This window comes from Pleuronectes platessa, chromosome 5, assembly GCF_947347685.1.
Source record: "Pleuronectes platessa chromosome 5, fPlePla1.1, whole genome shotgun sequence".
Taxonomy (NCBI): Eukaryota; Metazoa; Chordata; class Actinopteri; order Pleuronectiformes; family Pleuronectidae; genus Pleuronectes; species Pleuronectes platessa.
The window spans coordinates 37,472-53,106 of record NC_070630.1 but is presented as its reverse complement, the minus strand read 5'-3'; the positions used below and the strand labels follow the sequence as shown (position 1 = coordinate 53,106).

General features: G+C 40.1%; 1 protein-coding gene across 1 annotated transcript; it reads left to right on the top strand.

Annotated features, from left to right (window-relative positions):
• The first annotated feature begins 1,432 nt into the window (after positions 1–1,432).
• On the top strand, positions 1,433–14,012 carry nyap2a (neuronal tyrosine-phosphorylated phosphoinositide-3-kinase adaptor 2a). Its single transcript, XM_053422820.1, has 6 exons — positions 1,433–1,635; positions 1,887–2,200; positions 2,574–3,596; positions 7,478–7,603; positions 9,423–9,535; positions 13,785–14,012. The coding sequence occupies exons 1-6, from the start codon at positions 1,433–1,435 to the stop codon at positions 14,010–14,012; spliced, it is 2,007 nt and encodes a 668-aa protein (XP_053278795.1).
• The last annotated feature ends 1,623 nt before the right edge of the window (positions 14,013–15,635 follow it).

The window sequence follows — 15,635 nt, the reverse complement described above, 5'->3', positions numbered from 1 at the left end:
ACAGGAGGCCTGTGACTCCTCAGACGTCTTGGTTTGTACCTGATTCTACAGAAATACAGATAAACACTTCATGAAATACTCACCATATGAAGCATCGTGTTAGTTCGGAATCAGAATCAGGTTTTACTGGTCAAGCAAATTTTTACAAACAAGGAATTTGACATGGTAAAGTAAAGTGGCTCTCAGTGTGCTTACACAGAATACACATCACAACACAAAACAATACAAAAAGTGCGACGGTGTAAGAAAAGACAGAAAAGAAATGCAGGGATAAATATTTAAACGGTATGATTATTATGGCTTATACAGTAAGGGTGAAATAAATAAATATAATCAAATATAATTATAATTGCGGGAGTAATTGTACAGTGGTATTATAAAGATCTAGGGTTATTGCACAGGGCCACACTGGGTTGGCTGTTCAGAAGTGAGACGGCGAGGGGGAAGAATCTGTTTTTGTGTCTGGAGGTTTTGGTGAACAGAGATCTGTAGCACCTCCAAGAGGGGAGGAGTTTGAAAAGGTTGTGTCCGGGGTGGGAGGGGTCTGCAGGGATCTGTCCTGCCCGTTTCCTGACCCTGGAGGTGTACAGGTCCTGGATGGTGGGCAGGTTGGCACCGATGATCTTTCCTGCAGACCTGACTGTTCGTTGGAGTCTGTTCTTATCCAGTTTGGTGGCTGATCCAAACCATAAAGTTATTGAAGTGCACAGAACAGACTCGATCACTGCAGTGTAGAACAGGATCAGCAGCTCCTGAGGCAGGTTGTGCTTCTTAAGCTGGAGCAGGAAGTACCTCCTCTGCTGGGCCTTCTTGATGATTGTGTTGATGTTGGCTTCCCACTTCAGGTTCATGCAAGATACTGAGTCATATGCTCAGTTGTCATATGCTGTCAGATACTGATAGGATTATGGGTGCTCACCCACCAATCACAGCGCATTCTTTCACGAAAGCGGTCCCTTTAAATACGACCACCTCCTCACTGATCCCTGCTCAGCTACACTGCCACTCACGCTCTGCTGCCGGCAACTTGCTTCGTTTTAGCTAGACCTCAGAAAATATGAACGTGTTCACCGTTCAAATTCATTATTTGTCATTAAGTCGCGTTCAGTTCATCGTTCTCATTAACGTGTTCAATGAACGCGTTCTTTTGAACTCGTTCATGCACAACACTGCCCCTAACAATCCCTAAACCTTATGAATTTCTCTGTGTGGTGAAGATCTAGTCATAAGGTGCTCTGAGCAGGGTTGGGAACTCTCTCCGTACCCTGTGCTCCTCTTGACACTTAAGGTGTCCCCTGAACTAACCTTATACAAATGAAGACAGAGAGACCTCTAACCTTTGACCCCTAACCTCTAAACCTCTGTGCTGTAACTCACTCAGAAACTAACAGTCTCTTGGTTTTCCTGATCGCCCTGTCAGGTCTTTGACGTCATGACATCTCAGCAGGAGGTGCCTTCCATCACCAGGTTTTTCCAGTATGTGGAGGACTGTGGACTTCGAACCTACGATGGTTTGGTGATACAAAATGCTTCGGATATTGCCAGAGAAAGTGACCGCATTCGTAATCAGACCAACTGGACCTACCTGCAGGAAAAACACCAGAAGAAGAGATGGCAGCAAGAAACCATCAAGAGGTAGAAAATACAAAAACACATAAAACTCAAGATCTTACTCTCAGCTCATATTTCTGTGTTAACAAATGTAAATGAAGAACATCAGTAGAAAGCTACTTAATAACAACGTAACTATTCAGAGAGTGTAGTGAACCTCAGTGAGCTGTAAATTGGAATGATAGTAATGATTTTGTTTTAGCATGATGCATGCTTTTATTTCCTCATTGGTGTAAATGGATCGTGATTGTTTGACCCATCATTCATCCACTCAGGATTGGCGAAGATGTTGCGATGGCAACAGACGTGTCATACTCTGGACGACATTTCAGGATGGGTTCCATGACGATGCCAGCACCACAAGACCGATTACCCCCTCCAAGTCAGGGCTTCACAGTCCGATCCCAGTCCCTCCACTCTGTGGGCGGAGGAGAGGACGAGTCCAACCACAACCGAAAACAACCCCCACCCAAACCGAGGAGAGACCCCAACACCAAACTGAGTAGCAGCTCTGAGATGGTGAATGGAGGCTCTGGACTTATCAGGAGAGATCAACAAGAGACCAAAGAGATGATGGAGCAGCTGGAGGGTGAGGAACCCTCTGACTTATTCATACAGTTTAAATTTAGAGTTTAAATGATGATGATGATTGTTTTCAGACTAAATGATGAAATAGAGAGAGTTTCTCCTCCACAGTCACAAAGTGCTGATCATTGTGGGAACTGTTGGTTTCTCTATATTAAAAACGATTTAATGTCTTGACCTTCTTTGTAAAGTGCCTTGAGATAATGTATATTATGATTTGGCGCTATCCAAATAAAACTGAATTGAAATTTTCTCATCATTTGCTGGTTTGATCAATATCAACCTGTCTGTTATTTTTGTTGTTGTTACAAGTCTAACATTAGCAAGAAGTCACAGAGGAATTGTTGTAAATCTCTCTTGTGCACATCCTTCTGCAGCTCAATGCCCTGTCTACTCTGATGACTACAAGAAGATGCCTCCACCTAAACCTAAGAGGAACCCAAACACTCAACTCAGCACCTCCTTTGACGAGTCCTACATCCACAACCACGGCAAAAAGAAGTCTTCTTTGAGGTGGTGTGAATCTTCATCCCAGAGTCAGAGTCCAGTATCCAGGGACATGGACGACGATGAGCCAGTTTATATTGAGATGGTGGGAAACATCCTGCGCGAGTTGAAAGGGCAGGAAGTGGTGGAGGATGATCAGGGTGAGTCTGTATATGAGGAGATGAAATATCCGATGTTGGAGGACTTTGTGCAGGACACTCCCTCTGTCATCATGGATCCTGATGCCTGGTCCCAAGAATCTTTCTGCGACATTCCTCCACCCTTCCCGAATCTCCTGACACATCGTCCACCCTTGCTCGTCTTCCCCCCTGCCCCAGCTCAGTGCTCCCCCAACTCTGATGAGTCTCCCCTTACACCATTAGATGTTACCCGGCTTCCCATGATAGAACAAGTCTCATTCAGCAAATCAAGTGGTCCTGAATCCCCTCAGAAATCAAGCCACCACCGCAAAGACAGAGATCGAGACAGAGACATCTCCTCCAACCACACCATCACATCCTCTGGTCGATCATCAGCTCCTCCTCTCCCATCAAACTTCTACAAGTCATCCGGCTCAGCCCAAGATGGTCATGGTTACCCCCGTAGCCAATCAGCATGTCCATCTCCGGTCAGCATGGGTCGCTCTTTGACCCCTCTGAGCCTGAAGAGGCCACCGCCATATGATACATTGATAACTGGTGGAAGTATACCTCGCTCTTCATCTTCATCATCCTCACACAAAGCAGGGGGAAGCAGATCTAAACTTAGTAACTCCTCCTCCAGCCACGGTTCCATGCAGAATGTTTCAATAAGGACTCCAACAAGCCCATCGGACGAACTTAACAATGTGTTTACGTCAGGTCGACAGGTGGTGAAGAGGAGTTCAGGAAGCAGGAAGAGCAGAGAAGGTGAAGGTAAGAACTTTGTACCAAACATGGTTTGGAATCATCAGGCTTCTCTCAATTTATATCAAATGCAAACTTCCCATAGACACCTTAAATACCCTTAACCAACTCAAACTGCGGTTTGTTTCCTGGATGTTCATTATTATTATTATTATTATTATAATTATTATTAGCAATCAATCAATCAAAAACTACTAAAAACCCTTTTAACAGGTACAAATACGTAGAAACCTCAGAGACACATGTGAGGACCCGTCTCCCAGGACGGACACAAGTCAACAGATGTCAAGTGAAGGAAAACATCAAGATTAAAGTTATCAGCAGCATTGATGAGGGGAAACATCTTGAAGGATAACTTCAATACTATATGTCAAACAGTCCTGCTGCATCATAGTCTATGATCAGCAGCCAGCAAGATCATGATCCACCATCCAGACCAGATCCACTATAGTCCACAGTCATTGTCCACTGCCGCCAGTTAGGATCCATCATCAGCTGCCACCTCGGTCCTGGTCCACCACCGTTATCTGATGCCAACGCGATAAAGGATCCATTATTATTATTATTATTATTATTATTATTATTATTATTGTTATTATTATTATTATCCAGGTCGTGGTATCTTCAGATGTTGTACAAGTGTATCTGTGGAGCTGGACTTGCTTGTGTTTATTAAGAGCCTCTGCACACTAGAGGATAATCGGGCCTGTTTTTGAATAACCTGATCCTGAATCTTGAAATAGTTCTGAAAGCAATAGCCAATGAGAACGAGCTTACTTGGAAGCATCAGCAACTGCATGTTGTGTTCTTCTAAAGCTATGACTAAAGACAACAATATATTTCCAACTCATGCTGCAGAGGCGTATTATGCCTTCTCAGACTGCACTCAGGTTTTCTTCTATTTTTTTGTATTTCTTTGCCAAACCGAACGCACGTAAACAGCTGATGACGTCTCTGCTTCTCTGTTTTTGATTTTTTTCTAAAGTCCTTCAAGGTTTAATCACACAAGGTTTCCAGCCTCCAGGTCGCAGGGTGATGGTAATGCACCTAAAAGTTGTTTGTCAACTGCCAAAACTTTGTGCTTAAAGACATGAATGTGACATGACCGGTGTTTGCCTTCTTTAGTAGCTGTGTGGTGAATGGAAGATATCAATCAATCTGATTTTATTTGTATAGCCCATATTCACAAATCACAATTCGTCTCATAGGCTTTAACAAGGTGTGACATCCTCTGTCCTTAACCCTCAACAAGAGTCAGGACAAACTACTAAAAACAAACTCTAAACAGGTGAAGAAGGTAGAAACCTCAGAGACACATGTGAGGATCCATCTCCCAGGACAGACACTAGTGAAACAGATGTGAATGTTGAAGGAGAACATCTGCTGTTGGGACTTTGAGAGTCCCCAACATGTTGAGAGAGTTCACACAGACAAATGTTGTTTGTGTGTACATCCCTCCATGTGGAGAAACACAGAGGGGGTGTGTGTCCCCTCCACTATCCCTAAGCCAACACGACATCCTGAGGCCTCCATTGCAATTTCTGGAAACTTTAATCATGTTACACTAGATTCCACACTCTCTGACTTTGATCACTTTGTCAGCTGCTCCACCAAGAAGAACAGGAGAATAGACATCCTGTATGTTAATGTGAGGGATGCATCTAGTTCCTGTAGTTCTGTGTTGCAGGAACCACACAGTCAGGACATCGAGGGGTTCACACATTGCATTACTGACTACCTGAACTTCTGCATTAAAGTTGTTGTTCCTACCAAAACTGTGCGTTGCTTCCCCACCAAATAATCCATGAATACTAGTAGTTCCAAAGACCTTCTTAACAAGAAAAACATTGCGCATAAAGATTGTAATCCGGCAGATACAAAACACGTTCAAGGGAAACTGGTGATGCTGTGAGGATTTTATTTTATGATTTCTCCAGCGCCTTCAACACCATCCAGCCTCTCCTACAGACAAGCTGACACCGATGAGGAGCCACACCTGGTAACTTGGATTACTCACTACCTCACGGGGAAACCATTGTATGTCAAGCTGAGGGACTGCATCTCTGAGACTGTTGTCAGTAGCACTGGTGCTCTCTCCTGTCTTGTTCCCCCTCTACACTTTAGAGTTGAAACACTGCTCTGAGTCATGCCACATGCAAAACCTCAGATGAATGTATCAGGGACGGACCAAAAGGAGAATACCGGAGTCTGGTGGAGGATCAGGCAACATCTGCAGCCAGTCTTGATTGAGGGGGCTGTTGTTGAGGTGGTCAGGACCTGTAAATACCTAAGACTGCAGCTGGATGATAGACTGGACTGCTCTGCAAACACTGCTCAGAAAGAAGCAGAGCCGGCTCTATTTCCTAAGGAGGCTGGGGTCTTTTAGCATCTGCAGGAAACTGCTGCCGATGTTTTAACAGTCAGTTGTTGAAAGCACCCTCTTGGCTTTGTGGTGGGCAAGGAGCTGGATTCCCTCATCAGTGGCAGAAAGAAGGACCCTAAACAAATGTCTGGACATTAAGGACCTTATACAGACCACCCTTGCACAGCACACTGACTGGGAAGAGAAGCACATGCAGTGTCAATGCTCTCAGTCCTGCTCCACAGACAGAGGAGGTCTTTCCTCCCCCTAACATACAACTGTACAACTTCTCTAAGAGACGGCAAACGAGTGTCTAACACATTAACCGTGTCATCAGCCTGACTGTCACCATTACTGCCCATGTTTGTCTATATTTGATTTTATATTTTTTAGATCTCTCGTGTTATATATATGAAGTTTTATTTGTGCATTGTTTTCACTTGTTAAATACACTTAAACATCTGCTTTACCATAATTTAGAGGCTATGGTAGTTAAATGCACAACTTTGATACTTTTTTATTTATGCCTTTGCTCTTTTGTTTGACTGTTTTGTGTGCTACTGGATACCTACATTTCTCTTGGGATCAATAATCTATCTTTCTATCTATCTGAATATTTGTGCAATATTGTGGATTATCGCACCAAAGGAGCTACAGAAAGAGAGGGGTTCAACAGGAAGCTAATATTTCACCAAACAAATTTATTTGTATTTTTATATATTAAACATTATTGTGCATTTTAAACACACACATGTTTAATATAAATTATTATTTTAAATCTAAAAAAAAACCTTTCCACCAGGGAAGGTGGCACCGTAGCACCCTCTAGTGGCCAGCCGCCACTGCATTTCCCCTTCCTCAGTTAGAATGAATAATTGGAGGTTTCAGATATTAAATCCTTTGTAAGTCTGCAACTGTGTCGCTGGGTTAGACTAAACTTATCAGAACTAAAGAAAGAGAAATGTCTTCAAGAAATACAAACAAGCCCAAGCATGTTCAGTTTCACATGAACACTATCTGAAGATAATATTATTATTATAGGTCCAAAGCACTTGCAGTGCTAGGACCCTATTTAACTTGCTCCAATTCTTCTTCTTTTATAAATGAATGACCTTTTAGGACAAAAAAGAGCTTTCCTAGAGGAAATCGTCTTGCTGCTCTTAACCCCGCCCAACAGGAAGACGGCCATGATGCACGGACGTGCTGCAGCATGTTAGCTGGGCCCTCAGGGCCACTTCATTCCTTGTTGCAGCTCCAGTTATTATTATATTATTTGCTGCAGGTGCTGCTCTTTTCTATGTTGAAACTTTCATGTTCAGGTTCTTCTATAAGTATTTTTAACAAACAATTAATACGAAGTAAAATCTTTATTAATTAACCAAAGTCTTCCCGTCTTTAATGTTCTTTATTCAGAGTCACTTCTTTGTCTCTAGTATTTAGTTTCTGTGTTTTCTTGGACAAATATGTGATTCTGAAGGTGGAATTGTATCTTTATGACACAACAATTGTTTTTGTTGTGTGTCTGTAGAATACAGGTCTCTGCCTCGATGTGACAGTAAAGACAAAGAGCGACCATCCAGTCCACATTCGAGCAGGATGGGCAGGTCGTCTGTCAGTCCCACCATGATGCTGTCTGGAGGGGGAGTCGGAGGAGGTCAGTAATCCTCAGCACCTCAGGATACAGAGTGGGCCATCACTAATCAGATGGGAGTTCATCAATTCTATTTTGATCTCAATTTCTAGTCTCCTTTTTTATTCGGTTCAGCTGTATTTTTTAGTGTAATCAGGGTCAGGGCCTTGCTTAATCTGTTGTTTTATTATTGTGCAGCCAATATAGTAACAATTTGGGCCTTGTGCAACTTCTCTAACCTGGACTTGTGGATAATGGAGGAAAATGCTTGATGTCCTTCTTCACTTGCTGCTCTGGTCGGCTGTTGTTTCTGTTACATTAGAATCTCAGAAGTACTTTCTTCTTTAAAAATCTGGGAACAATGTAGGTAGCATTTCAATCTTTCCACCACCTCCCCATATATCCCTATTTGTAACCTTCACCTGTTTCTTCCTTCTAAGTTAGACAAAGCTTTTACTCTGTGGAGAGAGAAAGGTCTGACTTGTTTCTCAGATTTTTAACTTGCCAAACTTAACTTTTCCTCAGCATTCAATGGATTCTCTGGATTTTATGGGACTTTCGCTCCCTGAGAGATTTGGTATGATCTCAACTATATATGAGCTTATATCATCTTTGAGTGTGGTCTCTCGTGTGGAGGTTAGGGGTTTGTAGGAGAAAGAACTTGAGGGTCAACTCCCCATGTTCCTGTGCTTGTTTGAGTCTAATTCAGTTAAAAATTGTGCTTAGGATTCATTTTAATAACACCAGGCTAAACATGTTGTTATACACTAATAATACTTTCAGTAGATGTGGCTCATTCCTGGCCGATCACACAATATGTTTTTTTTCAGGTCTTATTTTTTGAAGTCATTAAGTTCTTAGTATCCCTAGAGCCCAGCCACATGACAGCTCCTTTGGGGTACCACTTATACCAGTCCGCTTCTCTAAGAGACACACTGATGTTGTTGCTTTAGCTTCATTCATTTCTCGTAGAGGCATTTTGTTACACTCAAAAATCCCAAATCCTCCCTCTGCCACATCCAGGCTGTCTGATCTAATGTCCTTCTCTACAGTTGAAAAGGTGACATAATCCTTGAGAGAATGTGCTGCTAATCCTTGAAAAAATGGCAGCATATAATTCTTATAGATTTTTTTTAATGGATCCAATTTTCTTTGGGGGGTTAGGGTTAGGATTAGGGTTAACCCTTGAACATCCTTCCTATGGCATTTTTCTTCCTCTATATCTAAAAAAATATTATTTATTTATATATTAATTTCATTTGATTTATTTCTGTATGCTGAATTACTTGTGGGTACCTTCACATTATTTTTTAATTCTTGGTGAGTGGGGTGTTGGAGTTAAGTAAACATCAGGTGACCATCAGGTGAAGGTCAGGTGAAAGTCAGGTGAAAGTCAGGTGAAGGCCAGGTGAAGGTCAGGTGAAGGCCAGGTGAAGGTCAGGTGAAGGTCAGGTGAAGGTCAGGTGAAAGTCAGGTGAAGGTCAGGTGAAAGTCAGGTGAAGGTCAGGTGAAAGTCAGGTGAAGGTCAGGTGAAGGTCAGGTGAAGTTGAGGTTAAAGCCAGGTGAAAGTCAGGTGAAAGTCAGGTGAAGGTCAGGTGAAGGTCAGGTGAAGTTAAGGTCAGGTGAAAGTCAGGTGAAGGTCAGGTGAAAGTCAGGTGAAAGTCAGGTGAAGGTCAGGTGAAGGTCAGGTGAAAGTCAGGTGAAAGTCAGGTGAAAGTCAGGTGAAGGTCAGGTGAAGTTAAGGTCAGGTGAAAGTCAGGTTAAGGTCAGGTGAAGGTCAGGTGAAGGTCAGGTGAAGGCTTCTCTGTTTGTGGTCATTGATGTAAAATGATTTTATCTGCAGAATCAAAGTCTGTTTGTAAACTCGGCCGTTCAGCCTCGACGTCAGGAGTTCCTTCACCTGGAACGACACTACAACGTCACCTGCACGAAGCGCATCACCCTGCCCTTAGACAGGTACACCTGTCTGTCTGACAACTGTCTGTCTCACCTGCATCATACCTGTCCATCTCACCTGTCCATCTCACCTGTCTGTCGAGAGGCGTCTGCCTGCAAACCTCCACAATGAGGTCGCTTCTGGCGCAGGCTCTGCTCTCAGGAAACCTCCACTGTCAGGACAGGAAATAACAAGGGAATGATTTACGGCGCAGGCAACATTGTTTTCAGCGGTAAGTGACTGATTTGCATAATTCGAAAGGTTGAATGCCTGGGTCTTGCATTTGTTTTCTGTCAAAATAGCTACCACTGTCAATAAGTGTATGACTAAAGCTCAATTCATGCTTCTGTGTCACATCAGAGTCAGAGCCGCAAGCGTACCCTGACGTGCACTCTCCTGAAATGTAACTAGATGTTGAGGCAATGGCGACCACTAGAGCTGTGATTACACACTGGACAACATCGCATTTCTGGCAGACTCGCCAGATTCCAACACAATCTACTTTGTAACCCTTGGCATTGTTCTAAAGGAAATAGAGACAACAGAGAATTTGTAAAAGCGTGGGTAGCGTTTCGATGGTGTAATTGAAGAGTGACGCACACACACAGCTATGCACGACTATGAATGCTCACAGTGGTGGAGGCCCTGTGTGTTCCCATGGCATAGCTTCAGCGCAGAACTATGAATCGGCCTTAAATCATACAAGTTACTAAATGCTACACATGTATGGAGGTAATTTGTTGTTTTAAAGTTAGTTTCAAACCAACAGTGCCTAGCGTTATCTCCTGGGGTTTTATACTAGGCTTAGCATTTTTATGTGGATAATTTTAAATAACTATTTATACTGCGAGAGTAAGCAATGGCTTTTGTGTTGTTGATTACATCGCAGTCACAAATGCACATGTATTTTAACCCCAAATGATTCATTCACTAGTAATACTAAGTAATAGGATGCTTGGTTTGAGAGAGGACTCAGCGGAAGTGTTTTGAATAACCTGCAGTTTAAAAGACACTGTTACAATAATTCAGTCAAGAAAAAAAAAGGTATGAGGAGCTCATCAATTGGACTATAGAAAGACAACCCTTCTCTCTCGCTGTCTTCTATAGGACAGAGCCTGACTGCAGAAAGGCTTAGTGCAGTAACCCAAACCCGAACCAACATGTGGATCTGCCTGACGCGCTGGTGACCAGTGCAGAGACTGCACAGCTTGTGGGAAATCTACTGGTGTAAGGAACCAGTGATGCAGGACTCGCATTGTAACATTTTATGAAAATGTTGTGTTTCCCTTGAAAATTATTTCACATGTTTCTCAACTAAAGGGAATCTGTTCGAAGATCCAACAATTAAACAAATCTACACAGGAAATTCTTGTTATATGCTGTTTTGAATAAAGTGCAACACAAAGCAGTTTTTATTATGTGCGTTTTGTTTAGATTTTTCATAAATCTCTTAATACTTGTTTTTGATTTAAGCATGAAGAACACAGTGCTAATTTATTAGTATATTTTAAGATTAGCCTTTTAATGATTCCTCACCCTGGTTGAATTTATGTGTTCCAGCAGCACAAAGTGAGAAATACCAAAGACACTTACAATAAATGTTATTTCAATGATTGTAGAGACTAAGTGTATCAAATAAAAATGCACAAGGGAAGCCAATTTAAAAACAATCTCAAGTCGATCCATATACATAAAGTTAAGCCATCGATGTACAGTGTAAAAGTAAGATGACGGAATAAAGCTGCAGTAATAACTTCTGTACAAAGCCTCCTGTATATACCACGATAACGAGGCCTATAGGATGTTAAGACTCATGACATCCATAAGGGCTTCATTATTTTAAGAAAAAATTATGGTTTTAACTAATTATTCCTGGTAATGTGTGCTGACATAAAAATATGCAGTGAAATGAATCTCTATTAAAACTCCTCAGGTTTACAGTACAAGTAGCCACATCAGCTTACAGTATCATATAAAATACCCAGAGTTGAATGAAGCTTATTGCAATAAAACCTTATAATATATTACTCTTCAAAGGGAAATTATGAATGAGAAGGGTTTTGAGAAAGACAGACTTAAGCTCCAATTGTTGAATCAGTGAGCTTTATGTTTTTCACAAATTGGTGTTGCTGGATGGAGTTTATATCTTTAGACAAATAAATAAATAGCGTACATAAATAAGATACTGTTATTAATAAAATGTATATATGTGGCTACGCTAGCATAGATTCCATCGTTTCCTGCTACGTAGACAAATTAGGCAAAATCATTATGCTACATTTAAATAATTTATAATTTCATTTAAAAATATTTACTAATTGGGCTAAAAAATTATAAATCAATGAACAAAGCACGTGGACAGGAAGTGTTTCCTAAATATTATTTGTTTTTTTTTCCTGACAGTGCCGGAAGTGGAGGTCTGCAGGCAGATTCTGTGGGGTCTGTGTCACCTGTCTGTCTGACATCTGTCTGTTTGACACCTGTCTATCTCACCTGTCTGTCTCATCTGTCTGTCACACCTGTCTGTTTGACACCTGTCTATCTCACCTGTCTGTCTCACCTGTTTGTCTCACCTGTCTGTTTGACACCTGTCTGTCTCACCTATTTTTAAGCAGCAGTTTTATTATAAAGAACTTTTTGTTTCACAGGATTCAACTTCAACATTCAACATTGAACATAAAACACTGAACCTGACTTCTGAGCTGACATGTAAACAAGTAAACAAATAAACAAGTTTTCCCCATTTATACGTATTTTCTCTTTAAAATAAATCTTTCTTTTACTGTTACACTGTATTTATGAATACATAAACCCTAACAACTAACTAACATCAATCTAATTTTTAACAATGACTGAACTTATACTGAAGAATGTCATTTTACATATAACAATGCCAAATCATATGGTTTCAAACTACTGTCCCATCTCATTAACAATCATCATCTAAATTCTAATCTATTGAATAAATTCCTTCCAACTCTAACAACTCAAAAAAAGGAATTGTAACCGAGATCTTCACTCGTTAACAATTTATCATTTTTTCATTCCACTTTGATTTCAAACCCTTCAAACTGAGGTTGTAGGTTTATTGTTTCATGTTCCTCTGTTCAGTCAATAGGTGCGTTCGACATGATGCAGCTCTGTGCAGTGCTGATTTAACACTATGCATCCTGATTAGTGTGCGTCTTACCTTTTTTTTAGAATATGATGATTAGTAAAGACAAAAAAGTTATGTGTTTATATCTCTCTAAATAGGATTTAATGAATTGCTAAAAGAAAAGTTCTAAGTTAACTTTGTTGTTCATTGTTTCAAAAATATCTGTTCGATCTGCAATGGAAAAACCGAATACTTCAAGATTGGCGGTTGTCCTCGTCTCACTGACGCGATGAGAAGTAGAAAGTGTCCGACTTGACCTTTGTGTTTTTTTATAACAAACTCCCTCCACTCCTGCAGACAGATCAAGTCAAACTTGAACGCACCTATTGCAAGCAATCACATGATGTTTTCATAGACATATTTATATGTATATATATTACTGAATATTTATTTAAAAAAATTTACATATCAGTTTTATTAATTCTTGTTTTGATCTTTTATCAGTCATAAGTATGTAAATAAAGTTATCGCAGATAAGATTAAAAATGTAATTCATCTAAAGAGTCAAAATGTCGGACTTTTTTTGTTGTTTTCCTTTGAAATTATCTCGACATTTAATTCATGTTTAAACTGACGTTTTTCCTTAAAAGTAATCAATATTGCAAAATGAATAATTTTATGTGACACGTATAAAGCTGAGTGAAAATAAACTTCAGTCTGAAGTCACATCTGTCTGTAACTGTCTGTCTGTGTTACACCTACTTATTAAAGTAAATACTCTATATAAAGACAGTCACTTATTACAGTCACAACTTCTAAATAAACTATGTTCTTCCTACTATTTAAGAACATATGAATAACTTATACTTTATAATAAACACATAGCGCCATCTTGCCTCCCTCAACCAGATATGCCGCTTTAAAATGTTTGTTCTTAACAAAACATGAATAATGAAAGAAATAACCCAGTAAGTATTTTATACCCACCCCCTCTTCTGCCAGTGCACCTTTTGGTACCCACTAAGGACACTGGACATTAACCCTAACACTTGGTCCTAACCCTAACTTTCTGAGCCTGTAAACCCGAAACCCTTTAGCCCTTAGAAAAGCACATACACATACAGTGATATTGATTAACGACAGGCTGATGTTGTGGTGAATTTAATCTCCAGATGCCATGGCTCTGCGGCGACGCCACCATGATGGAGATGATCGAAAAGAAACAAGTTCTGTGTCAAGAGATTAAAGCTCGACAGCGGCCCGAGAAAAATCTGTGTAAACAAGATAGTATGCCCATCCTGCCCAGCTGGAAGAAGAAACATCCACCGCCATATTCAGCCCCTGCCGCTGTTACCACCGCTGGACTGACCAGCACCGTATTTTGGGACACCGCCATTTGAAACTTGAACCATGGTGTTGTAGAAAGTGAAGATGATGATGAAATAGCCATTAGGCTACGTTGACTGTTTGATTATCGTCTTATACTGATTTGATGTCATTGTTTGATTGTCAGTATCATCTATAGTCAATAAATTGTATTCAAAGTCTTACATTGCCAGTTAACTCGCCTCCATCAGCACTGGGAACTGTTGTCTACACACGTGATAAATATGATGTATAATTTATAAAAAACAAATAAACAATTAATTGAATCTGTAGATAAAGAGTCACAAGATCAAAGTGATTTTTATTTTTGTCATCGCTTCCTTGATCTTGTTTGAATTAAAACACAGAGTTTTAATTTAAGGACGAATATTGATAAGAACAGATAAACAGATAAACAGAAAGGCACAAACATTGTCAATATTTATTTCTTAACTGTAAATTGATATTTTAATTTCTAAGAAATCAGTACAACAATTGAAGAGTCAATAAACCAAATATATATATATAACAAACAATGAATTCACTAAACTACATGTTATGGTTTGCTGCTTCTACGACTGACAGACATTTGATACGTTCACTTTTTATAGAAGCATGTTTTTCTGTGTTGTGATAACCACAACAATTTAGAATTATTTGAATTTGTATTTTTGAAATACTTTTAATAATATAAATTATTTTAGTGGATTCCTTCCATTTATGTACTATTGAATTTGCGGTCCTGCATTGATATCCTAGAATAAATAAATAAATAAATAAAGAATAAATATCATCACCAAAGCTCTCCACTCTCACATATCCCCTTTAAGTCAGATTGGTTTCAATGAAATTAATATCTTAACCCTAACCCTAACCCTAAGTATTTGATAAAGATTACTTAAAAGGTAAAGTAAGACTTCTTTGTATTAATGATTAAGAATAATTAAGTTTCTATGAATTCTATCTACAATTCAGTTTATTAGGGGGGTCAATTTGACCATATTTAAACATTTTGGGGACATGTCCTGTCAGAGGTTAAAGGTTAAAGTTAATGTCGCTGCAGTTTGTGACCCTGAGGTTTCAGCTCCGACAGGTTTGGACATCAACACTTGATGAACAACAGTGACTGACCTAAGTCTGGAGCAGGTGCTCACAGCCACTTGGACTGAGGGAATCTGACATAACGTGGAACATTAAAGAGCAGAAAAATGTAATAGAAGTGTGAGTGATTGGAAGGAAGGGAGGAAACAAGGAGTAAGGAAGGGAGGATATGTGAATGAAGTAAAACAAGTAAGAAAGTAAGACTTCTTCAGTTCTTCATCTCTCTCTTCAGTTGCTCTTTCTAGACGTAGAGCAGCGGGGCAGGAAGATGGAAAGTCCAATCCCTTTAATCAATCAATCAATCAATCAAATTTTATTTGTATAGCCCATATTCACAAATTACAATTCATCTCATAGGGCTTTAACAGGGTGTGGCATCCTCTGTCCTTAACCCTCAGCAAGAGTAAGGAAAAACTACTAAAAACCCTTTTAACAGGGTAAAAATATGTAGAAACCTCAGAGAGAGCCACATGTGAGGGATCCCTCTCCCAGGACGGACAGAAGTGCAATAGATGCCACGTGCAGGAAAACATCATCAATAATCAAAGTCTCTAGCA

Bases quoted from the DNA above. Each gene is read 5' to 3' on its own strand.
- nyap2a (XM_053422820.1), top strand. From the start codon at position 1,433: ATGACATCTCAGCAGGAGGTGCCTTCCATCACCAGGTTTTTCCAGTAT. The intron at 1,636-1,886 runs GTAGAAAATACA...TCATCCACTCAG, and splicing joins CAGCAAGAAACCATCAAGAG to GATTGGCGAAGATGTTGCGA. The intron at 3,597-7,477 runs GTAAGAACTTTG...GTGTGTCTGTAG, and splicing joins GAAGAGCAGAGAAGGTGAAG to AATACAGGTCTCTGCCTCGA.